This window comes from Festucalex cinctus, chromosome 1 (genome assembly GCF_051991245.1).
Source record: "Festucalex cinctus isolate MCC-2025b chromosome 1, RoL_Fcin_1.0, whole genome shotgun sequence".
Lineage (NCBI taxonomy): Eukaryota > Metazoa > Chordata > Actinopteri > Syngnathiformes > Syngnathidae > Festucalex > Festucalex cinctus.
The window spans coordinates 55,606,734-55,634,058 of NC_135411.1; the positions used below are offsets into that span (position 1 = coordinate 55,606,734).

General features: G+C 40.1%; 1 protein-coding gene across 1 annotated transcript in view; it reads left to right on the forward strand.

The window, feature by feature from the left end:
• Nucleotides 1–25,489, forward strand: part of vat1 (vesicle amine transport 1) — a 54,629-nt gene extending 29,140 nt beyond the window's left edge. Inside the window, exons 3-6 of the mRNA XM_077495463.1 lie at nt 10,917–11,087; nt 11,703–11,792; nt 15,530–15,771; nt 20,362–25,489. Of these exons, the coding sequence (XP_077351589.1) occupies nt 10,917–11,087; nt 11,703–11,792; nt 15,530–15,771; nt 20,362–20,628 (770 nt within the window). The 3' untranslated portion in view covers nt 20,629–25,489. The remainder of the gene's footprint in view (nt 1–10,916; nt 11,088–11,702; nt 11,793–15,529; nt 15,772–20,361) is intronic.
• The last annotated feature ends 1,836 nt before the right edge of the window (nt 25,490–27,325 follow it).

Below are 27,325 nucleotides of genomic sequence, written 5' to 3' on the forward strand. Positions count from 1 at the left end.
GAGGCAGAGGAGGATGGGCGGGGGGAGGCGAGGAGGGAGAGGCGACGGGGGGGAGGAAGGGGGAGGGGAGAGGGAGCCACGGGGCACACCAGAGGCCCACCCGCCCCGAACCGCGCCGCCGGGCACGGAGCAGCGGACGGCGCCGGGACGGCACCGCCCCGGGCACCAGGGAAAGCACCCCAACACCGCACCCCACAGGGGGCCCAGGGAGCGGCCAAGACGCAACCGCTATCGAGCAGACAACGGGGGGGCAGAGCCACCGGCGCCCGACCACGGGGGACGGCGTCAAGAAAATTGACTAATTAGCATGCAGTAACACCAAGTGTTGATGCTAAGTGCCCACTAGAAATAAATCTTAAGGAGTTAGTGAGTATAGTGTCGTATAGTGTGGTGTGCTCGAGCCCACTAGCAGCAACTCGGTTCCTGACTATATAAAAATAAAAACAATCAGATACAAAATACCAAATACAGAAGCAGCGAAAACAAAAGTTGCAACGATGTGGTGGCTCTCGTTGACAGGCAGAATCTAGGCAGAATTAAATTGCCAAATTAAGATTAAAATATTCTATGTACATAGACCATATTTGTTTAAATCTTGATACTTGATTTTTATTTAAGGCAGAGATTTTTTCCATTGAGATATAATTTATTAGTAAGTTTAACCAGTGGTCGATATTGAGAGATTGTTTATTTTTCCAATTGACAAGGATTATTTTTTTAGCAATAGTAAGGGCTATAAATATAGATTGGGATTGTTTACATGGTAGCTCAGTTATTGTTAAGTCACCTAGTAAACACAATCTTGGAGATAAAGGAAGCCTACAGTTTAATATATCAGCGAGCTTTTCCAAGATTTTAGTCCAGAAATGCAGCACTGGAGTACATGACCATAAAGCATGAAGATAAGTATCGGCAGTGTTTTGTGAGCACTGGAGACAAATGTCGGAGTCAGAGAGTCCCATTTTTTTCATCATATATTGTGTAATATATGTTCTATGAAGTATCTTATATTGGATAAGTTGCAAATTTGTCTGTTTGGTCATTTTAAATACATTTTCACAGATTTGGGTCCAAAAGTCTGGTTCCGGAACTATAGACAAGTCTTTTTCCCATTTTAAAGTCGGTAAATACGTTTTATTTGTGTATAAAAATAACATATATTTTTGATATTTTCTTTATTGTTGTTGGAGGAAGCTTTATAATATCTTTAGCTAAGACAGGCAGTTGGAGCGTATCCTGAAGTGTTGGGATTTGTTTCTTAACCATATTTTTAACTTGCAGATAATGTAAGAAATTTCCGTTTTTTATTTCATATTTCTGGACCAAGTTTGTCCATCCATCCATCCATCCATTTTCTTGACCGCTTATTCCTCACAAGGGTCGCGGGGGGTGCTGGCGCCTATCTCAGCTGGCTCTGGGCAGTAGGCGGGGGACACCCTGGACTGGTTGCCAACCAATCACAGGGCACACAGAGACGAACAACCATCCACACTCACACGCACACCTAGGGACAATTCGGAGCGCCCAATTAACCTGCCATGCATGTCTTTGGCATGTGGGAGGAGACCGGAGTACCCGGAGAAGACCCACGCGGGCACGGGGAGAACATGCAAACTCCACCCAGGAAGGTCCGAGCCTGGACTCGAACCGGAGACCTCAGAACTGGGAAGCGGACGTGCTAACCACTCGACTGGACCAAGTTTGTATACGATATAAACTTATTATCTGAGAAAAGATGATGAAGGTGTGTAATTCCTTTCTGCTCCCATAAGCTTAAATGGAACGACTGATTATTAAGTTGAAAGTCGGGGTTATGCCAAATGGGAGAGAGCCCACAGGGCGCCAATTGGGAGTTTGTAATTTCTAATGCCTTCCACCAGGCAGTCAGGGTGGCGGCTATCATTGGGTTTTTAAAACAATTATGTCGTTTTATTGATTTTGTAATAAAGAGTAAATCTAACAGTCTAAGATTATTACAATCCTTCTGCTCCAATTCCAACCAACAGTTAGTATCTCTGTTGGGTTGTGTCCATAGCACAAGATATTGTAGTTGATTAGCTATATAATAGTACATAAAGTTTGGTGCCTCTAAACCTCCTTTAGATTTACTTTCCTGAAGAGTAGATAGACTAATTTTGGCTTTTTTTTTTTTATTCCAATAGAATTTTATGATAGCAGAGTCCAGCGATTGGAACCAGTTAGACGTTTAGGTTTAAATGGAATCATTGAAAATAAATAATTAATCTTTGGTAAAACTTTAATTTTTATAGTAGCTATCCGTCCTATTAAAGAGATCGGAAGATTATTCCAGCGCTCCAGGTCACTACGGATACTATCCAATAATGTTAAAACATTTAAAGAAGTTAATTCAGTTAACTTAGGTGAAATTTTAACACCTAAGTATTTTAAATTACCTGTAGGAAAGGAGTAGTGTGGATCCTGACTTGTAGGATTCCATGAATTTTCTGTGATAGGTAATAATGTTGATTTTGTCCAGTTAATAGAGTAATCTGATAAGTGAGAGAATTTAGTTATTAAGTTAAATGCTTCCCCTAGCGAGATAGCAGGTTCTTCTAAATAGAGTAGTATATCATCGGCATATAGATTAATTTTATGTTCTATTGTCCCGGAGTGGATTCCTTGGATCCGTCTATCCTGACGTATAGCTAATGCAAGCGGCTCAATAAATATAGCAAATAATAAAGGAGACATTGGGCACCCTTGTCTTGTTCCCCTTTGTAGAGTAAAACTCTGTGATGTAATCCCATTGGTAGTAACTGTAGCTTTAGGAGAATCATATAATATTGAGACCCATTGAATGAATGACTCCCCGAAGCCGAATTTATTTAAGACAGCAAAGAGGAAGGACCAGTTAACTTTATCGAAGGCTTTTTCTGCATCCAGCGAAATAACAACTGCCTTTTTATCATACCGCTGTGACATACTAATCAAGTTAAAGAGCCTCCTAATATTATTAGTAGAATGACGACCTTTAATAAAACCTGTTTGATCGCTATGAATAATTGTCGAGATTACTGTCTCTAGTCGAGATGCCAAGGCCTTAGCGATAATTTTAATATCGGTATTAATTAGTGATATCGGTCGGTAACTTGACGGGAGGGTGGGGTCTTTTTCTGGCTTTAATAAAAGTTTAATTGCTGCTATATTCATATCTTGACGTATATCACCCTTACTTTTAATTTCAGTTACTACTCTTAGAAATAATGGAGCAAACATTAACCAGAAATGTTTAAAAAATATAGCCGGAAAGCCGTCTGGACCAGGTGCTCTGCCATTAGGCATACTGTCTAAAGCACGATACAACTCATCTATAGTAAGCGGGGCATCTAGAATATCTTTATGTTCAATAGATAACTGAGGTATATTTAAGCTATTTAGGAATACCTCAATATGTTCAGGGTTAGGTCTATTAATTTCTGAGTATAGATTTCGATAATAGTTGTAAAAAATATGGTTAATTTCTTCTGGTGATTGTGTGCATTCACCATTTATATCTTTAATAGCCGTTATAAGAGATTTTTCCCGATTCCGTTGAAGTTGATTTGCCAGGAATTTACCTGATTTATTATTATGTTCAAAATTATTATATCTCAACTGTTGTATTATAAACTCTGTCTTTTTAGATAACATGTTATCTAACTGTATTTTTATATTCTGTAGTTCCGTCCATATTTGATTATTTGAGTTTAATGCATATTCATCCGTTAGTTGTTTAATTTTATCTTCCAGGTATTTTTCTAATTTTTGATCCTGTTTCTTTTTATAAGTTGAATATGATATAATTTTCCCTCTAATTACCGCTTTTCCTGCTTCCCAGAGAAGAGATGGAGATATATTTGGAGAGTCATTTATTTCCAAAAAATCTGCCCACTCCCTTCTAATAATTTTATCAAACTCTACGTCTTTCAGTAATGAGATGTTAAAACGCCTTATCGGGGGTAGTTTAAAGGTAGAGTCAATTTGTAGAGTGAGGGAGACTGGTGCATGATCACTTATAATTATAGAATGTATTTTTATAGCAGTTTTATCAACAATAGAATTATTTGTAAGGAAAAAATCAATTCTTGAGAATGATCGGTGCACAGCAGAGAAGAAAGTAAATTCCTTCTTAGTTGGGTTTTGAAGTCTCCAGCCATCGCTGAGGCCAAAATCCTCCATATATTCATCTATTACTTTAGCGGATCGTAATCGCCTTGTATATATCGTATTATTAGAACGATCTATTAACGGGTTTAAGACCGTGTTAAAATCACCTCCAATAATAATAGTAGAATTTGTTGCTAAATCGAGTAACCGAGAGAAAAATTCATGGAAAAAATCCGGGTCATCATTATTTGGGGCATATAAATTACCAATTGTATATACTTTATTAAATATAGTTACCTGGATAATAATATATCGGCCCTCTAAATCTGTTACTATATTATTTAGAGTAAAGAAGAAATTCTTATGTATAAGTATAGAGACACCTCTTTGTCTACTATTATAGGAGGCAGAGTAAACTTGACTAAAATTTTTATCTATAAATAATTTTTCTTCTGATTTTTGTAAGTGGGTTTCTTGTAGGAGACAAATATCTGCCTTAAATTTTGAGAGATGGTCTAAAATTTTTATTCTTTTTGCCTGGGAGCGAGCGCCACACACATTCCAGGAGACCAGAACTAATTTCTGCATACAAGCAATATAGACTCAGTCTTATGTATACATCTATATGAGCTGCTTATTAATATTAACATATTGTAGGATAGCAAAAGAGTAATTAGGCAATTTATATAAAGAGAGAGATAACAAGTAGATAAGTATAATAGTGAAGAAACGAGGGGGGAAGTGAGTGTGAAGGAAATCTGTGGGGGATTCAACATAACAATACACCAGTAAATAGTGACCTAAGCGAGATTATTATTTTTATTATTATTTTTGTATTTTTTTTTAAGAATATATTTTTATATTATTATTATTATTATTATTATTATATAGCCTATACATGATATAAATTCATATTCTCAGTTTCGTAACCCATTATCCATACATATACATACATATACATACACATACTGTATATATACATATACATATATATACATATATACACATATACATACACATACATATACATACGTCAAATAATCACACAATATTCGGCTCTACCAATTATCAGTTAGAACAGCCAAGGGGTCGAGGTTGGGTTTCGGAATAGCTGGCCGTCGATATATAATTTATCAACGACCATCGAAGTCCGTTTACCCTCCTGTCTATTTTGTTTCATTATAGGAAACAGTACTTTTCGCCGCTCGTTTATCTCTCTTGGGAATTGATCATTCATCCCGAAAGATGTCCCTTTGAGCTCCCGTCCTTTACTTTTTACCAATTCTTTATGTTTAAAATGTTCGAACTTAGCAATAATAGGACGGGGCTTATTGCCCTTGCGAGCTCCGAGCCGGTGTACACGGTGAAAAGAGATATTATTTACCGTCTCCTGAGGGATCTTTAGCGATAATGTCATAATTTTTTTTATCTCGCCCTCTGGATTATCTGGGGTATTTTCGGATATACCTGAAAATATTAGATTTTCCCGCATACTACGGGATTGAACATCTAAGACCGTTTCCTTTAGCATTTTATTTTCCTTTTTAATCGTCTCCAACTCGGCTGTGACAGCGACGAGAGAGGAGCGTAGCTCGGAGTTATCGCGTTGGAGATCGCTTACCTGTTGGCTGACGAATTCCAAACTTGCCTTTAATTCTTTGACGTCCTCGCGGATAAGACAGAGGGCGTCAAGTTTTTTATTTATGGAATCCAGCATACTCACCGATACGTCGGCGGTTACTAAATCGTCCGTGTCTGTTGACGAGTCATTTTTCCTTTTTTTCGAAGGATTATCACGACTAGCCGCCAGATCATCCATCGCGCAGCTATAAAAATAATCGTCAATAAAGCGTTCGAGGTCGTCCACACTGGATAATATTTCCGATCTTTCTTAGAAAAGAAAAAAATCGAATTTATCTAATCATTAAATTCGGGTTTAATTAGAAATATAAAGCTAATTCTATTTTAGCAGCAGAGCGCCGCCATGTTAGATTTTCCCAGTCTCGCTACCGGTCTCGCGATAGTCACAGCATCTCGCGATCAATAATAAAAATATTATTGTAATTCATTTTATGCATTTAATGTTAAGTGGACAGTATATTTGGTAGAAAATGGTGATCAACAGGAATGAAATGAAACTTTGCAGATGTTAATGTTACTTATAGACATAATAGCGGATATGCAGTCCAGATAATGGATGGATGGATAGATTTATTACATTTTCCATTCAAAATTGTGGACATTTTAATCATCATTTGATATCTTGCAGTGCCTAAAATGTTAGTATAATATTACTGTTATATTCAAGTTTAACAAGCTGAGGTTCCTACATTGTAGAAAAAAAAAACAAAAAGGGAGAAGCTTTGAATATAAATGAAGACATTGTGAGTTTTAATCAGGATGATGCTGAGGTGTCACCTTATCTCAATGTCATGTTCCTATAAATCCAACAAGTATTTACTTTGTAATAGCACTGTTGTCGGGCTCTGACTATAACAACAGTGTCCTCGTGTTGTGGTGGATTCCTCTGTGTTTTTGTCTCAAATTCCTTATTTGATGGAAGTATGTCAATGTCAGGATTTGGGGAGAGACAAAAATCCTTGTTGTGACTGAGGGGACAAACAAACTAAATGTGTGGGTGTTTTGTAAGGGGACAACAAATATAAACATTTCAATTTGATTTCAAGAGAACCAATGCAATTAGGAACAGGAATTCGCTTAGTTTGCCTTCTCAGCCTTAACCGTGGATCTTGGGTCGGGTTAAGGTTTGAGTAAGGGCTTTAGGGGGTCGGGGTTAGCATTATGGTCTTCAGGTGAAGGTTTGACTTAGAGTAAAGGGGTAGGATAAGAGGAGGGTGGAGCTACTCAATCATTTCATGGGATAGTCCAGTGGTTCTCAACCTTTTTTCACTGACATACCCACTGTGAAATGTTTTTTCAACCAAGTAACCCAAGTAACCAGCGCAAAGCATTTCTGGTTGAAAGGGAAAAAAAAAAAAAAAAAAAAAGTACTGTGCCATCATTGTCTGATTTATTCAACTTTGGAACTCTATTTGTATTTACGTGGTCTATTATTTGGAAATACAAAGATATATCAAAAAAGATTATTTAATTATGAAGAAAGATTTGTGCACATAAATCAACATAAAGTGTTCTCTTTTGGGATCATAGTCAAGCTCAGTTCTCAAAATAAATAATTAACTGCATTTTTAAAGTTTTACAGTAATTGACAGGTTATTCTAGGTGGCATATGACAAGTTGGGTCAAACCATTCTGGTATGGGAGAGATGCTGTTTTTTAGGACACTGAAATAGAAAAGCCTACTGAATATAAAATTCATTTTATGAACTTATATTTTTCTGATATACTTACATATACGGTACTTTTTAAATATATTTTGAAATATCACGTACCACCTGGAGTACCTTCACGTGCCCCCAGGGGTAGGCCGACATGTACCCCCATTTCAGAACCACTGGGATGGTCGATGGCAGAATCGAGTCTTAAAAGGTGTGATTGTGACAGCCCAATTGGGGGGTCAGTCAGAGTCAAATAAGGGGTGAGAGTGGTTAGTGGTGGTCTGGGCTAATTAGTGCAAGACTTAGAGGGCTCAAATTTCGGGTTTAGGGTGAGGGTTAGGGATTAGAAAATCAGACTTTTTGAATTTTTGACCAAGCGACGACTTCATGGAGCAAATGAAGCGTTCTTGTTTGGAGCGGCGGCATACTTGCCCGGATTAAACTCTGTGATCTGTGCACATGTGCACGAATGCGAGCGAAGCCAGTTAAAAGTGCACGAGGAGGCCCCTGGCGAGGATCCCAAGTCTTGTGACGCACTGTCAGGAGTTTTCTTCAAAAGGAGGACTGGGGGAGAAAGGGGGGTGCGGCGGACAGGTACCTTCTAGATCTTCCACTGACTGGCAGCTTGTGTTTACACGTACCCACGCTGTACAAAGTTATCTGATGGCTCGACATGCGCTTGTTTTGTTCAGCTGTCGGCCAAGTGCTAATTTAACGTCTGCACGGAAGGTCACGTTTTGTTTTGTGCCAACGTGGAGCGACTGTGTTTATACACAATTTACAGCAGCAGCGCTGGCGGATTTGTGTAAAGATATGAATTCTTTGCAACGGTCACCATACAGTACTTTTGCTTCTGTGCGTTTATTTCTTTCGTTCATGGTTCCTACAAACATCATGGAACATCTGTCATCTAACGTTTATGGCTTCACATGAAACAAAATGTCTCCTTTTGCTCACTCATTGCCAGCAATTTGGCACGTGTTTCCCTGGCAACACTTTTTTTTTTTTTTTTTTTGGTTACTCACCACCGCAAGAGTGGAGCCATTGTGCCGTTGTTTATAGCAACAACTCTCCCACCGCTGCAAGGTGTCAGTCAGTGGTAATGCTATTATATCATTGTAAAATACCTTTTTATATGTTTATATATGCATGCTAGGCAAACCCACACAATTTTATTAGATCCATTTCGGGAGCAGCATCAGCAAGATGGAGCACTTCAAGGGGAAAACCCCCCCCCCAGAAAACTCTGCACCTTCTGGAATTTTTATTTCCTAGGCTCTTGCCTACTACCCCTCCATAACTTTTGAGGAATTGCCAATGACAATTTCACAAATTAAGAAAATATTGCAAAAATAGTGGTAATTAAAAACAAACAAACCCTGGTGTAATATATATCATGCTTGCATAAATGTATATACCTATGTACTGTGTGTGTGTGTGTGTGTGTGTATATATATATATGTGTATATATATATATATATATATATATATATACTAAATATGATAAAGTATGACTATGTATATTGCATTGTACTGTATATATACATATGGAGAAATTGTATACATATACAGAATATAAAGTATAGAATTTGAAATAATTTCAAAATTAATGTTAATGAATTTTTTTGAATATGATTTGAACAAAAGAAAAATATAGTACTTTGTAGTTTAAAAATACATACAACAAAAAATATAAAATATGCTTTTTCTTAAGAAAATGAGGGTAAAAATAATTTTTAAATCTAAAAATGGGTAAGATTTCCTATATATAAAATAAAACATTAGAAAATAATTATTTTGGCTGACAACCAGTTCAGGATGTACCCTGCCTACTGCCCACGATAGGCTCCAGCAACCCAGCGACACTTGTGTGGAATAAGCAGTTTAAAAAAAAAGGATGGATGGAAAATAATTATTTGCAGACACTCTTCCAAAAAATGATAGCGTTGAAAATGAAGGTCAAAATACAAGCCCTGCAGTTCAACTGAAATGGCTGCTTTGAACCAAAATGGACGACTTCCTCTTCAATTACAGGCATTGTTCCTAGAGACATTTTCGTGTATCCTGTTGTGATAGACATAATATTTCCACCCAATTTCATGTTAATTGGTCAAAGTGCTGTTAGGGGCTCATTTTTTTCTAACCTTTCAGTGCGGGGGGCTCCTGTGCTGGGGACCCCTAAAATGCAAACAGAAGCATACATGAAGTTAAAAAAGAAGAAGAAAAAAATCCTAAAAGTTAAATACATGTAGAATTCCCAAAGTGCAAAGTATAATTTGTAATAAAATGGATGGATGGATGTTCTGTTTACTTTATGCTGGCCAGCAGCCACACTGTAAAAATGTCTGCTCTTTCAAAGGCTTTGCGCTATCAGATTAGATGAGCGGAGCTCAACGGGGTCGGGCATATGAATGACCTTTATGGATGCCTTTCACTTCAAGTCCTTTCCAGTCAACCTCCATTTCAAACAAGCCCACCTCGCGCTTATCAGTAACCTATTACTTCTCGTCAAACGCAGCTATGCGCTTTCAAACAGAGCGCAAACACAGATATCCTCTTAAAATGTCTGCGATGGGCCAAAGGTTGTTTTTGTGCGACTGGTAGAAAACCAGACATGTGGGATGCCTTGAATGAACCAGAAAACAAAGCGACAGATGGATCATTTGGCCATCTCATTGTGTGGAGTGTCAGGCTCGCTAATGTGATTGTGTAACAATACGATCTTTGCATACCTGCAAGCACAAAACAAAATGGTGCTGGCTTGTTCAAAACGATGAATAATGTTAATCACGTTGCCCTATTTGTCTTAAAAAGTGGCCATGACATTACTTTGTATGTCTTATGTTGCTAGGGTGGAGACATGTTCTGCAATTTTTTTTCACAACCAGGTCAGTTCGTAGGCATCTTAATAGTATTTCTGATCAATAATTATAATAAATTCTAGCCCTTGTCTTGCTGAAATGGACTTTTGTTACGAGGGGTGGGACTGGGTGTTGCCACTAGGAAAGAGGCTTCTATTTGCGTAAGCTGAATCAGAGATCAGCATAGCTTTTGCGTGGAAGATTTACATTTGGTGGTGAATCTCACCTTGGCAAATAATTACCGTATTTTCAAGACCATAAGGTGCACCATATAAAAAGGCGCAGTCTCAGTTACGGGTGCTATTTCTGTATTTAACACACACGTAAGGCGCAAAACACTATTGGGCACAGGCACGGTTAAACATATGCTAGCTCAAAACATATGGTAGCATGCTTTCATGCTAAAACATACACTAGCATGCATGCTAGTATGCACTGACAACTTCATCAAGTCATGTATTGCTTATCAGACACTAATGAGACATTCAATTAATTTTAAAAAAAATCTCAAAAACTCACATAGACAAATTTTCAGGAATAGGCAAATAGCAATAACTACACTCCACACAGCTGTTTACAGGTAATAAAAAAATTAGTTTGCTGCAATGTGTTATCCTTTAACATTTGATACCTTTATGTTCCCCATAAGGGGGCGTGGGCACGGCGGCCACGCAGCTGTGCAAAACAGTGAAGGACGTCACCGTGTTCGGCACGGCGTCGGCCAGCAAGCACGAGGCCATCGGCCAGGCCGGTGTCACGCATCCCATCGACTATCGCACCAAGGACTACGTGGAGGAGGTCCGCAAGATCAGTCCCAAAGGTGAGAGGGTGAACAAAAAACAAAAAAAAATGTTTAAACCCCCTGCCAAAGACGGCATATGTTTCAGAAACATACGCTCTCATAAGAATGATGAATTTGATGGCAAAGTGATTTGAGTAAATCATAGTGAAACATACAGTATTACAATGTAGATGAACAACAAGTCTAATCCCAGTCATTACATCATACAGTAATATAAAAGGTCATACTAGGGGTGAAACGATTTGTTTATCAATGATTCAATTCGTTTCAGTATACATGGTTATTGATTCAAGGGCGATATTGGCTGCAATTGGCTGGCAACCAGTTCAGGGTATACCCCGCCTACCGCCCGAAGCCGGCTGGGATAGGCTCCAGCACCCTCGCGGTTAAGAAAATGGATGGATGGATGGACGGACGATATTGTTTCATTCAGAACAATACAAACTAAAACAATTCAGTGGCGTAAAATCGATTCAGAAGCTTTTTAGCCACAAATCTACTAATATAGAGAAATACATACCTGGATACGAAAATCAGCATCTGCTGCATTTACGCCCCACCGGCAGATGCGTTGTCCAGGAAATTAGAGCTTAATGTCTATTGTGTGCTATTTTAATTTTGTCTCCCATACAGGACTGGACATAGTACTGGACCCTCTTGGAGGATCAGACACCCACAAGGCCTACAACCTGCTGAAACCAATGGGAAAACTCATCACCTATGGTCAGTATAATCAAGACACAACACACCATATTGACTAGGGGAGTGCTCAAAGAATCAATACGGCAATATATCGTTGTGGACCTCATTACAATACACGTATGGATACGCAGGCATCTGAATCGATATTGCTCATTCATTTTAAATCGGCAGTTAACTATTTAACTGTGTTGGTTGCGCAGGAACAGCAGCCTCTTTGAAGTTGCGCAGCTTGCATTGTACTGCAGCGTTTGAAGTTAATTGCCAAATATTTTAAATAAGCACATTTTAGATCTGTAATTTTAATACTTTCATATTTTTGCTCATATCGGCCCATGCCTAGTCATAAAGTTTCCCGGTGCGCCTGTGAAAGTGGCACTTTGCTCTGCAGTGCGCACACATTTAGACCAGGCATGTCGCACAGTGGTAACCAGAAGAGCTGCTAACAAAACCGTTTTTGCCATCCAGCATAATAAACATATTATTTAGGTATGTGTATGACTGTTCTAATATAAATGCAAGTAAATGAATGTAAAATAACGGGACGACAATGTATTGGGATACATATGTATCGCGTTACGTATCATCAGTATTGCCGGTAACGCGTTACTCAAAAAATTTGCTTTCTAAAGTAACTAATAGTCTAACGCGTTACTTTATTCTACAAAGTAGTCTGATTAAAGTTACTGTCCAGAGAATCAATGCGTTACTCCACATTTTCATGAAGAAGGCAAACTATCTCACTGTTGTAACAGTCACAAACAACTACTGCTAACTACGAAGATGAGGCAGAAGTCATTGATCACCACACTGAATTCAGCCATGGTCTGGTCATGAATGGTTTGCACATTCAAAACAAAAGTGATGATACTTTTACTACTAGTTTTATTAACCAACAGGCACACAACACAACAAAAAAAGTGTGCATTATGGACCATAAAAGTGGTAAAAAAAATTAATTTATTTCCATCCTCAACTGGCCCGTGAAGCATTATGGGATGAGGTCGTCTCCGCCCTCTCGCCAGGGGGAGTGACGTCAGACAAGTTACGTTTTCAGTAGGGGTGGAACAAAAAAACGATTCGACCGAACCATCGTTCGTCAAGGGGAGCTAAACGACCGTATCGGTTGCGAGTGAGGCTTTATGGTTTTCATAACAATAGCAAGAGTTCTGCGCCGTGCTCTACTTGTTTTGTTTACATTTCAGTAGCATCACCATTCAAGCTACTTCCGTGTTTCCGTGCTCGCGACACGGCGCGCGCGCGCGCAACGAGTGATACAAATGGAGACAGTTAGCAGAAGCCGGTGCCGTACGTCTCGGTATTTCCCATGGCTATCGAGTCCTCTCGGTGCACTTGTATGTCCCGGGCCGGCGTTGGTACTGCGCGCGAGCCAAAAAGAATAACTCCCGTGACGATCCAATGCATGGATTCAAACGACACAGGTATGTCCCACAGCCAACACACCAGCTAAGCTAAAAGCACACTGCAAGTATCTCATTTCTCAGTTTGTGGCTCCCTGTCAATGTCTACAACTAGCATGAGCAGCAGATAGGAGAACTGAGACGTGCCCGCGATTACGACAGCCCAAAAAACTAAATATAAACAGTAGTGATTCTGTGGTCATCATCGTGTCTCAGATTAAAAAAACAAAAAAAGATGTCATACATTAACCAAAAATGAAAGTGATGACAAAAGAAAAAACAATTGTTAAATACAAAAATTGTTGATAAAAAGGGAAGGGCACTTTTGGAAATATTTTTGCATATATTAAGTGGTTAAAATGTGTTTGATAGATTTATTGTTCCATAAGGTGGCTTCATATTTCTTTTGGCTGGACGGTAGGTTTATTTCATGTCTTAAATTTATGTTTCTGAAATACTTCACAATGTGCAAATATTCTGTTTAATTGTGTTGGTGTCTATCTAAAGGTTACATATTTATATTTAACATTAAATTATCAACCTTTTGTTTTCCTGATCCTTATTTTGAAGAGAAAAAACAAACAAACCAAAAAACAATTATAACTGTCAATAACTACTAATAAATATTTAAACTGATACATGTGTACACACTGGAATAGCGGAACAAACAAACAATAGAGGAATTTAGGGGATTTTCATTTTCAACCTGGATAGTAGGGGTGTTAAAAAAAAATCGATTCGGCGATATATCGCGATACTACATCGCGCGATTCTCGAATCGATTCAATAATTGGCAGAATCGATTTTTTTTTTTTTTTTTTTTTTTTTTTTTTTTTTTTTTTAGGATTCACACCTTGAGCATGGAAGGATGTTATATGAACGGAACATTAAGCCTTAATATTTTATTTTAATGCTGTTCAAACATGAAACAGATTACAACCTCTATAAGACTGAAATTTCAGATAAATAAATAATACATTTTCATATAAATCTTACACTCTACAAGCTTACTGATTAGTATTTTCTAAATATGAATGAAAAAAAATCGCAACAATCGACTTATAAATTCGTATCGGGATTAATCGGTATCGAATCGTGACCATTCGTATCGGGATTAATCGGTATCGAATCGAATCGTGACCTGTGAATCGTGATACGAATCGAATCGTCAGGTACTAGGCAATTCACACCCCTACTGGATAGATTTTTATTTTTTGTTTTATAAAAAGTATTTACGTTACAAGAAGTCAAGAGAGACTGCCTATTTTGTTTTTCATAAAAAAAAACTTTATTTTCATGTTAAAAATGCACTTTCAATAAAGTATTTGGAACTCCGTTTCTACTGCATTATTTTTATGTTGAGATGGTGTTTTTGGCAGCTGCTGAAAGTAACTAAAAAAGTAACTTTTAATCTAACTTAGTTACTTTTAAAATCAAGTAATCAGTAACGCAATTTAGTTACTTTTAAAACCAAGTAATCAGTAAAGTAACTAAGTTACTTTTTCAAGGTAACTGCGTATCATATTGTGACCCCTGTATCGTGATACGTATCGTATCGTGAGGTTGTTGGTAATACCCAGCCCTAATATTGACTAAAGTATTGTTTCACATAAATTATGTTCCTGAGTCAATCTGACACATGAGCCAAAAGATAAACCAACAAAAAATCCCAATAAATGTTATTTATTATTAACTAATTGTAAATGAATAGTTCTAGTTGATTACATTTATTAAGCATCAACACTTGAAAATTTCAAACGCAAAAAAAGCCAACCAGCACCATTTAAAAAGAGCCACAGTATAGCAGACTGACAATCACAGCATCATTTGATGGTGCATTCGCTAACCCTGTAAGACCAAACGCCTATGTCAAACCTGTTGAAAATAAATTGCAGAAACTGGCCAGTGTCATACTTCATTATACCACAGCTATTGTCTAGATATTACGACAATATTATTGCAGTTTACTGGGTCACGAAAGTCTGCAGTCTTCTCCGTTTTTGTCTTCATGACTATAATATACTGACCCTTAAAATGTGTGTGGTCCGTGAGAAGGCCTCTATGGCCATGCCTGCCGCAGTGGGCGAAGACAGCAGGCACAGAGAACAGGGCTCTGGCTTTTCCATGTAGCACAAAAATCTTTGCATGCGGCCTCCCACCCTCACCCATTCATCCTGGACCCTCTCTTCCATCTTATCAGAGCTCCGCAGAGCCAAACAATGGAGCACATTCTGTGTACTCCAAATGTGTCTGAATCCCAGAGTGTGCACTCTACAATGTGGGAATATGAAAGGAACACCTGATGTGACGCATCGTGTAAACCAAGCATTTCTTCTTCAGGTGCCGCTAACATGCTGGCAGGTCAGAAGAAGAACTTGCTGGCGGTGGCCAAGAATTGGTACCACCAGTTCTCCATCCATACGCTCAATCTGATCCAGAGCAACAAGTCAGTGTGCGGCTTCCATCTGGGCTACCTGGACGGTGAGACCGAGCTGATCAGCCAGGCCTTGAACACCATCCTGGACCTCTACAAGCAGGGCAAAGTCAAGCCCCGCATCGACTCTACCTGGCACCTGGAGCAGGTGAGTGTCCGCCCAGTGAAATTCCTTTCTCAACAAAGTTACCAAGGACAGTTAAGAGCAAGACTCTAACCCCGGGTTTTCACTGGATGCGGTTGCGGTGCGGTTGCGGTGCGGTGCGTCTTGACTGCGTGCTCCGGACGGGTCAATTTTTTTGTCAATCCACACCGGCTCCGCACAGCTGCGGTCCGGCAGCTCCGTCGCCGCCCACTTCCCAACGTGTCTCGCGGGACCGCGCGCGCGCGATCATGTGGCATTTCACAACGACAAACATACAGAAAGTCTGCTCAACAGAGAAGCAGAAAGAGAGGTGGACTTCTTTTAATAACGAGAGTCGGGTCAGTGCGGGTCCACTCTTTATTTCTGTCTTCCGCGTCCGGCTGCCGCTCAGTACGGCAAGCGAGACGGGCACAACAAGCAATCGCGAACATCAAACTCACACTACATTACAGTCCTTATAAAAAGGATGTGCCGTGTCATATATTATTTTGTGGTTTTCCACCTCCAATATAAACCTCTCCTCATCCATGTTCGCTGGTGTCTAAACCGTGAATGAGCACATGACCCGGTGACGCCCACGTCACGTTTTGCTGAAAAACTTGCGAAATAGGAGCTGGCGAGTGTTTTATTCTGAAAGGTAACCGGAAATTTATTTTGAAACTGCCTCGGTCTTCCTGTCCCGCTCGATGTGTTTTGTGCTAGCTTGCCATTTGCCGGAGGCCTAAAAATAGAAAATAGGTCTATCCTTGCCGAAGGCTTGCGGCACGCCGCAGGCCTTCCGCAGTCGACACGCAACGCACCCGCAAGCGGTGTAAACTGCACCATTCGAATGAATGGAATCTAATTGCTTGCGTCGCCGGACCGCACCGCAACCGCACCGCAACCGGTGAAAACCCGGGGTAAGAGTTCTGTGAGAATTGGTCTCAAAAGTGGGACTCTTTGGTAAAGGTAATTCCTGTGCATGTGCGACTAAAATATTCTGCCCCTTACTGTAAGTATCATGGTCAGCGTACGTTTTTTTTCCCCCCCAACCCAATTGATTTAGGATGAAAAAGAGGTTAAGATTACTCATCCTAAGAGTTATGTGAGAATTGGTCTCAGAAACGGGATGCCAATGGCACTGATTCTTCTGTGCTGTAGACCCTACAAATAGGGAAGCAGGGGGTGGGTGGGTGTTCTGTCAGAAGTGGGATGGTTAGCCATGAGGCTATCTTGAGTTGTATAAAGTAGACCCAAAAGCCGCTGAGTTGGCAACTTTTTAAACCAATGAAATGGGCTCAAACTGAGATTGAGGCAAGGACTCAAGTGTTCGACGTGGGATGCCATCCGCGACATTCAAGCCACAAGACGACCAATGTCTCAGACCGGGCCAGACAGAGTCAGACTGTCGGTGAGGCGAAAGCTGCCAAAACGCCGATTATGAATGGGAAAGTGTGAGAAAACGGGGAAGAGAGTGTGACACTCGGTCAGCATTTGAATCCTCTGAAATATCGCCCTCCCACTGTTCATCCTTTTCTTCTCCTCCTCGGCCATTTCTCTGCCTCTCCATCTGTCACAGACTCCAGATTTTTTTACTCCCTCCCTCCTTTTTCCTCCTATTCTCCACTTCTTTTTTCCCCCCTCTCTCTTGTTGCCATGGCGACACCCAGTCGTCTGTGCGTGCGCGTCTGGCTTTTGGGCGGGGTCCCTGATGCAAGAGAAAAAGATGAGGATGAGAGGGAGGGGAGGGGAGAGAAAAGCGAGGTGAAGTTCTTCACAAAACCACACCTTGAATCCTTCCGTCAAGGCCTCTATAGAATACATTCTAATAATCATAACAGCGAGAAAGTGGTGCAGCAGGTTTATTTATAGCCGCATTTACTAATTAGCTGCCTGACGTCCCCCCCAAAAAAGTCAACAAATTCTGTTGTTACAGATAATAATGCTCCATTTTGATGGTGTGCCGAATGTTTTGTGAATGGCGCTTCATTCACATCCCAAAGGATTCATATTAGAGGGCCACCGGTTGTTCTCCATCCCCTCCTCCCTTCCTTCATTTCCCATGGTGTGTGGAAGTCGTCAGGGCTTTAGGTTGCTAGGAGATGGCCCCCGTTGCCGTGGCGCCGGTCGATAGGTGGTCCACCCGCCTCGCGCTAGTGATGACGAGAGAAGAGGCATGAAGAGATGGAGGCGGGTACATGTGCTGTTGGCGCGCAACAAGTGGAATCACGCAAAATGCGAGAGCAACTTTGACCTCCTTCCTGCTGGGTTAGTGAGTCATAATGAGATATAAGTGTGATCGTTTTGCCATGGAAAAACACCAGTATCACGATACAGTTTGATACTGGAAACGGTGGTGAGGGTGAATATTTTTTTATTCCATTCACATCATACGGTTGGCTTTCTTAGTTGCCTCGTAGACAAAAAATATTACATCACTTACTGGCCAAAAAACCGTGACCGACTGTCACCAAAATATATGTGTAGATGTGTCGACGTGATAATCGTAGTCTGGAAGTTTTAGAAAGAAACTCATCATAAGCATACAGTATATGCGTTGTCTTATTGATATGCACAGCAGTGTTTTACAACGTTTTTTAGGTCATAAAGAACTGAAAATTGTCATTTGTTGAATGTACAGAATTAGGAGGTTTTACTGTATTGATTAAACACATTTTAACAGTTCCAGTTACATTTTAACATAGAACCTCTTATTTGATAGCATCATTTGAAACACGGTATATAGTGAGAAGGGACCAATGGGGGAAAACACAGACACACACACTGTAATTATGAAACTATGCATGACGTCAAGAGCAAAAAAAAAAAACACACACACACACACACACCCACACACACACACATGTCTATCCCTTTGGCAAGTTTAGCTATAATGTGTTGTTGAAATAGTAAAGGTGGTGACTGGAGATTAACACTTGATTTACGTAATTCATTGGTGCCGCTCCTACCAGCTACAGTATTAGCTTTGACATACGTAGCACATCGCAGTCCCCACCGACACACACGGGTCTTCACGATTCACGTAGCTCACATATTTTGGTTTCTAAACGGCACATTTCGCTGAAAGTTGCGTGATTTTCATGCCTACCGATGTTTGCCAACGCAACACTTTTCAGATGAGATTAAGACAAGTTAGTTAAAAAGTAAACCGGCAAATTGCAGCTGCACCCCCCCCTTCCACGCATCATGAAGATTAACTTAACACTTCCCGTGGTACCTACAAAATAAAAGTGTCCACATATTCCAGCTGTAAGGATAGCTTTATTGTGACAAGATGTGACAACGGTGCATGTAACACTGCACAAATGACATTTTCATCTGTCAAACAGCGCATCAGCGCACGCCTGTTTGTTTTTTGATTAATTATGATGATTAATTTAACATGTTCAAAAATTTTCCTGTACTACGGATGGACAGAGCGGGTGTAAGAATTTTAAGACTTGCGTAAATAAAATTTTAGACCTAAGATGAAAATATGGGCGTTTTTTTTTTTTTTTTTTAAAGACATAGAGATCCGTCACGTGACTTTCTCTGAACACGTTCCCCATGTGGCAGGAAATTATTGCCGCAGCATTCATAGGCTACAATGTTGTGGAAGGTGTTTATCCTTCAACTTTCCGCCCAAGAACATTGACAGTCACTTTGATGAAAAGGACATGATATACATGCGCGAGGTGGACATTATTAAGGATTGCCGATGAAGTGTCAGCAAGTTGTTTTTTTTTTCCAACTTGGCACCGCTGATAATGTGGAATAGACCCTTCCAGCTGACGTCACTTTACCCAGAATGCTTAGCGACCGCTTACCCTCTTGATGGACAAACAAACCATAGAAAGACACGAAGGGAGTATCGTTTTCGGTGAACGATTCGTCTAAACATGACAAATGTACCAAAAAACGTCCATAGTTATCATAGTTATTGCGACACACTTAGAACCAGCCGTTCTTAGCCGGTATCGGCAATAGCTGGAGTTGGTTGGAGGGAAAGATCCGTATCTACTTTCACTATCGGCCTGCTCAAAGCAAGCCACAACGTTCCCCCACATAATTTATTACAATACTTTAAATGATCTCATTGTGAAGAAGAGCGCCTACACATGAGAGGACTTTGACGCCATCAAGTGCCTGGATTCTTAGAACTATTTTGTGGCTGGATGGGTGAAGGATGTCGGCTGCAGGAAACCTGGATGGAGCAGAACCAAAAGGCAAAGTTCTTGACGGCGATCTACATTCCTACCTTTACCTATCGTCACGAGGTGTGGGTTGTGACTGAAAGAACAAGATCGTGGCTACCGTGGTGGTACCGAATTGAGTTTGCTCCACAGGGTGTGAAGACTCTCCCTTAGAGATACAGGAGGCTCATTAGCATTGTGAAAAGTGAAATGAGGTGGCTTGGGCATCTTTGGATGCCTCCTGGACATCTTCCTGGTACAGTGTTCTGGGTATGTCCCACTGGGAGTTATGTATTGACTGAAGAAGTAATCATAAATATTGCTATCACACTGAATGTCAATAAATAGAGACATAGATTCGATTCTTTGTATTATGAACTTTCCAACCAACCAATCCCTCTCCCTCTCTTTCCCTCTGCAGGTAGGCGACGCCATGCGAAAGATGCAGGAGAGGAACAACATCGGCAAGGTGGTCCTCATCACGGAGCCCATGCCGGAGGAGGAGAAGAAGGAAGAAGCACCAGTGGCAGACAAGAAGAAGGATGACAAGAAGAAGGACGACAAGAAGAAAGATGACAAGAAGAAGGATGATGGCAAAAAGGAGGAGAAGAAAGATGACAAGAAGAAGGAGGAAGCCAAGAAGGAGGAAGAAGAGAAGAAGGAGGAGGCCAAGAAGGAGGAGAAGTGAAGGCGGGGTGGAGATTGATGGTTTGGGGCTGGTGGCAGTGGTGGGAGTGGGGTGGTGAGATTAAACCATGCTCATTCCCATCCATGTCTTTTCTTTCTTGATTACTCCTGCCTGACCATAAAAAAAAAATCATCTCATCAGACAGTGTTTGTCCCCCCCTCCCGTCGACCATCTCCACCCACCCTCTCCCCACCATTGCCACCACTTCCTACTATGTTTAATTATTGTTACCTGCCCCCCCCCCCCCCTTTTTACCGTCATCAACCTCGCCCACAGACAGGCACAAAGACGACCAAGACAAACCGCACCCACCCTGCCTCTCTCCCTCGTTATATCACTCGGATGAGTCAGCGAGTCCTATGATTGGCCGACGCTCAGACAGCATCAACAAGTATCTTCTGCTAATTAGAAAGAGCTCCACAGTTAATAATAGTCCCTCATAAAGAGCCTCTCTGTGTGCAAGATGAATTGGGCAGTGAGAAGAAGAGGAGCATGGGGGTCTTTTTTTTTTTTTTCCAACTGATGACGGCCACAAGCTGAAAGAAGCACTGTCACACCGAGGCCTCTCTCTCACTCCTATTCAGCGAGGCCTGCCCGTCACCCCAACCCCAACCAACAAAAGGGCGGGGGTTCCAGTACAAGCCTCCAATCCCTTCTCCTTCCAGTTCCCTCTCCGTGGTCGGCATAGCAACAAGCATCAGGCTTGTCAAGAGATGCCACTATCCCTCCCCCACACAAACCCCCACCCCCATCCCATGTGTGCAAACAATGTACCCCCCAACCCCCCTATTCCTCTTTTTCCCTTCAAGTATTTTAGATGATGACACTGAAAAGGCATGGGGCCTTCCTCTTAAAAAAACAAAAAACAAGAAAAAATCCAATGATAAAACCTAGCAAGTATTGACAACTGACTTGGAGCAGGTTGTGGCTAAATAGTGTATGGTGCCACCTAGTGATGGTTAGGTAAATTTTACTCACAAAGCTCATTTTCACATTTCAAAACATCTCTCCCCAAACCCCCCCCCCCAATTTTACTTTGACTATAAAACATACTTTTTTAGTACTTAGACAGGAACATCACAGACGATAAGAAGATTTTGAATGATGCCACAAGCAAATTTCATTTATGCACATTCGGGACACTGAAACAAAGGGGACTTTAAAAACTCATCAAATTAAACCAGCAAAGTATCCAGACTAAAAACTTGTGTATTTTGGCAGTCTCAATATCGAACCTCAAAATGTCACTCAGTAGCATCACAGGCAAGTTGGGAAAATGAGTCCCTGACACCAGTTTTACCAATCAACATCAAATTTGAACTAAAACTTTTTCTTATTACTACATCGCCTTTTGGGAGCTTTAACACACTCACCACCTGTTTAATGGGGGTGGAGCGTGGCATCAAAGTTTGATAATCATTTTGAGGATTCACCACGACATTGGGTGTGAGGGTCTGCTCATAAAATTAGTTTGTTAACCTTATGTAAGGGCATTCGACTACATTTCCTTGATGGTTTATGGGAAACACTAATAATCTGTTAGTTGATTGTTATGCGATGGATGGGAGGATATTTTCTCAATGTTCTTAACTCCTGTGTCCATAGCCAGTGGAAGTGTTGTATTGACTGCGTAGATGTAACTCAACGTCCCGTGGCTGATACAATTCTGACTTGATCGCTTCAAAACATAACTAATTATGCGCAACTAAAAGAATTCTTATTGATCAGTTTATCAAAGATTGTTTTGCCCATCCCTGCTGCTTTCCATATCCTCTTTTTCGCTATTATTGTTGTGCCTTTTTCTGACTAAACTGGCAGTCGTATTTTTTTTTGTTTTAAAAAATATCCAAATGTGTAACTCTTGCCGTCTGCCTGCCTGTCTGTTAGTGTGGGCGCCCCCTAGATGGCAACTGGTGAATTTGTTTATAAATGTATAGAAAAAAAAAAGTGTTAAGCATGAGTGGCCTCCCTCATGCCATTGTGTGCCATTGTGCGTGTGCGTGCGCGTCTCTCCTCAGGTCATCTGTACCCCAACCTAGCCAAGCCCAGCACCATCTTTACCCAACCCGCAAGCCCCCATCCCCTTCTTCCAGGCCTGAACACGGAGGACAAAGTGGTATTTTGTATGTTTTGCACTCGCTGATCCTAATGCACTTACAAGCAAGGCGCTCACACCCCAGCCCCAACCTCAATTCATTCACCACGTGGTTCCCCCCAGTGGGCTGGAGTGCGAGCAGCGTGCACCCGTGCAGCCTGTCCAGCTCTGGTTCTGATTATGATGATGATTATTGTAATTATTCGTGATTTGTTCTAATCTGCTGGGCTCCCTTTGTAAACCTGTGCACGGTGCTTCTGTTCCGAGTGCCATGTGTGATGACACAAACGTTCAAAACAAACAAACAAACAAACAAACAACAACAACAAAACCGCTCCGCCTGCCCCCAAAAAGTCAAAGTATTTTGTTTTGTTTGCTTGGAGTGCCGGGGACCCTTTTTATTATTATGCGTGTCTTTTGTGTCCGAACCACGTGTGCCAAATGACAAATGTATATTCCTGTTGTCAATGCTTTGAATATTTACAGCGCATACAAAATATATATATACAGTATGAATTTAAATGTGGTTTTGGATGCATTTTCATCCTCCTTAGAAGACAAGATTCACAGCGTTTCTGACAAATATCCCAAATATGTGCACCGAGAGACGGTTGTTGTTTTCATGTGTTTCTTTTTTCTCGCTTTTGATTGTCGGGTTGTCGCTCTAGCTCGTGGGCCTGCACTGTGCCTCCTACTCCTCCTTCCTTGCACACAGCTTACCTCAGTCCATTCCTTAACTAGACAGAAACATCCTTTTCACTGTGCTCTACCAGCTCCCGTATGCGGTCCGCCATGATCCGTCCACGTGTTTACAACCACGTCACAGTGAGAAGGAGCTGGACGAGGTCCATTTTTACACTTCAACACCAAGCGTACGTGATGGAGGAGATACTTTCTTGCTTTCTTTCCTAACTGCATGAGCTCGTGTGGCGAATGTGCGAGCAGATGTTTTTTCGGGTCCAGCCGGCTGCGGTCATGCGAGCCTTACGTCTGATCCCGGTTAAAAAAACAAAAAACAAGCTCGTGTCTGGAAAGGGAAACGTAACACATCTGTCAATATACAATACTGTGCTAAAATGTATTAGGTTGCCTTTATGCTGTTTTTTTGTTTTTTTTTACTCTAAATCCCATGTGTACTAGAATACAGCAAATTTAGCAAATACACAATACAAAATTTCTATTTCACATAGCAGCTGTAAATAATTTAAGCGCTCCATGTACCACCATCATGACTATTAACATTTAGTCCCACTAATGCCTATTTGAAAAGTCATGCAGTAGGCCTAAGTGTTCATCAAAAAACAAGCCAGAGGTGGTGTTCCTAAATATTACGTTCCATTTAACATTAATGTAAGCCACAGTAACATGATGCACAGTTTGAACTTTAATGCTGCACTTAATTATAGGGGAGAGAAATTAGTATTGCACATATCTGGCAGAAAAATTTTACCTAAATAAATATTTGAAAACATTCATTCAACATTATAAAAAATAAATGCAACTTCATTTAAACGTTAAATACAACTGAATTGCACTCAATGTTACTGTACTGGATTAAAATGTTAGCCTTGATGCGAGCACTATTATCACAATTGTCTAGGCATGTGCAACAGAAATATTAAAGGGCTGCATTTGAAAACTGATGAGATTGCGCGCCACTACCCATTCATCACAAATATTTTCGAGGGACCTTTAAACCTTAATGTGTAATGCTTGGAATGCTACCACTAAGCCACCGAGCTTAGCTAGAGGTGACCTAAGGCATTGGTACGTGCAGCACTGTATGTCATAAGTCTGAGGTAAACTGCTTGTTAGTGGATCCGCACACCACTTCCTGCGACATCTTTAAATAGTTTTGCAGCGTTTCCAGACACTTATGCAACAGGAGGAAAGTTTCCGAGCAAACATTGCGGTTCTGGATTGGATGTCACATGCTCTTTTTCAAAGTGTGTGTGGCGAGGAAAGAGGGGCTAAAAAAATGCACTGAGACAACGAGCGTCTAATCGCATTCCTTTTCTTTCTTTCTTTCTTTGTTTTTTTTTTTGGCTTCTGGAGCAGATACCGTCTTTCTTTTAATGTGGTTTCTCAGGTCCTTCCAACAGTTTTAGCTCAATTTACAGCACAATCCGTCACGTCCGCGTCCCGTTGGTTGAAGTGTTCCCAAATTCCACATCCCATTTCCACTCACGGCTGCCAGCCAACCAACGAGGCGGCCTAGGTTCAAGTTATTGGCTGATCATGTACAGTACTAGGAAGCATGTTTAGTTAAAAAGAAAAGATTAAAAGTAACAGTGTGTGTATGTTGTGTATGTACAGTTTAGTTTAGTGTTCAAGTGGTGGTGTCGTGTGAGAAAGAATGCCCACTCAATCACGTGTCAAGTTGCCAAGCGAAGCCTCCAGCATGGGGCAGCCACCTAACTCTGGGAATGTGCCGCCTCTCGTCCATCCCCATCCCCACACCACAACGCCTACCATTGCCCCCCCCACCCAACACAGACTTCCATGAAACGTGATGATTTTTGCATGTGTTGTGTAGCTTTTTTTGCCCCATAAAAAAAATATTCTCATCAAAACCACTTTTGTTGTTTATTTTGTTATTTTGTAAAACCCTAATTGAATTGATGCTGCTTCTTTCTGTGCTTGACTCTGGGTGGGCTCCGTGTGGGCCTGTACAGCTTGTAACGCTTCAGTGTGTAATGTTACCATATGCCTTACATGTTTTCCAGGACTAATAAAAAAAAAAAGAAGAAAAAGCATAACAAGAAATATGAAAATTGTTTGTGTTTTGTTTAATAGGTCCTATTAAATCAACAAGGCAATAATAGTAATAGCAGAGGTTGCCAGGTGGCTCCAACTAACTAGGCCCTGGCCAATATGATGATGCCGATTTCAATATTTGGCACATACACAGACACACTCACACAAAACAGATTACTGATTAATGAGTAGTCGATAATGTAAAAAATATATATATAGTGAATTTAAAAAAAATGATTTTGGTCCCTTACTGTTAAAGGCACTGTCTGCCAGTTTCACTCTGGAAAATACACTTTTTAAATACAGGATTTAAACAATCAAACTACTTCTCAACTTACATATCAGGGCTTGTCTTCATTTCTGGTGGTGAGTTCGTCACGATTAATCAGCTAAATTACTTGCATATTTGGCTAACATAAAATGAATACATAATACCGTAATATTTTGACATTAACGCATTTTATTATCTGAATGTCATTTGCAAACATTGATTAAATGCATGTACGCAATTGCATGCATGCGTGTATTGTTCAAAACGTAACAGCATCATATCAATTGGGTGCAATTCAGCAATTATTAATTAATTAAACTCAAATTACTTTTTATTAATCTGAAGTCCCATTGGGGTGTTTTTTTAAAGTGAAATTTACCACCGACTGGAGTCACCCCGCAAATTTTGGAACAACAGGCGTAGGAAATGCCGTAAATTGACCTAATCACTGACCTGCTCAGCCTTCAAGGTAACATCCGCGGTTACGTTCAAGGCTCAAGTGCGCTTGAAAAAAATAGTGCGATTAATCTGCGTTAATACGTGATTAATGCGATAATTTTCTGTGATTAATTAATCTATTAACGCTTTAACTTTGACAGCCCTAACACACACACACACACACACACACACATATATATATATATATATATATATATATATATATATATATATATATATGTGCTGTTAAAGCGTTAACTGATTAATTAATCACAAAAAATTATTGCATTAATCATGTATTAACGCAGATTAATCACACTATTAATTTTGACTGCAGATGATCCTTTAAGCTTGGCTACGTTAAAGGTAGCACAGGTTGTGTTTGAACAATAAACATAACATGCATTAAAGTGAAGCATTTAATAAATGTTTGCGTGTGGCATTCAGAATATTTATTCATGCCAAACTATTGGGGTCATTTTTTTCCACTTTAAATTATGCAAGTAATTAACTGATTCGAAAAAGAGGAGGATGAGAATGTGCAGTGGATCAAAAACATTTTCACGACGTCCTCTTCTTAACATTAAATGCCGAAAAAATTAACACATAAGAGGTGCATTTTGAATTTGGCTGGCAAAAAAATGTTGATGAAAAGCCTTTTTAATTAAGCGATTAATCGTGATTAATCAAAATTCTAAGATGTGATTAATTAAAAAATTTAATCGTTTGACAGCTCATTATATATATATATATATATATATATATATATATATATATATATATATATATATATATATATATATATATATATATATATATATATATAAACACACATACATATATACATATATAGAGAGCGAGAGAGAGATTTTTTTTTGTTAAATGCATTGTAATAACGGAATACCTCCTTCCCTAATGAATGTATTATACCTGAGTAAGAGTGGAGGAGGCATCTGTGCAAAGTTACGATGGAGGTGAAATTAACATTATTTGTAGAAAAATACATAGTATTTTTAAGGTTTATGTCATGATGAAAATGCATTGTTAAAACTGATGCTCCTTAATGGACTCATTACCGCTTAATACAGAGCAGATGTGCCATCTACAAAAGCGAAAGTTCAAGATAGAGTTTAAAA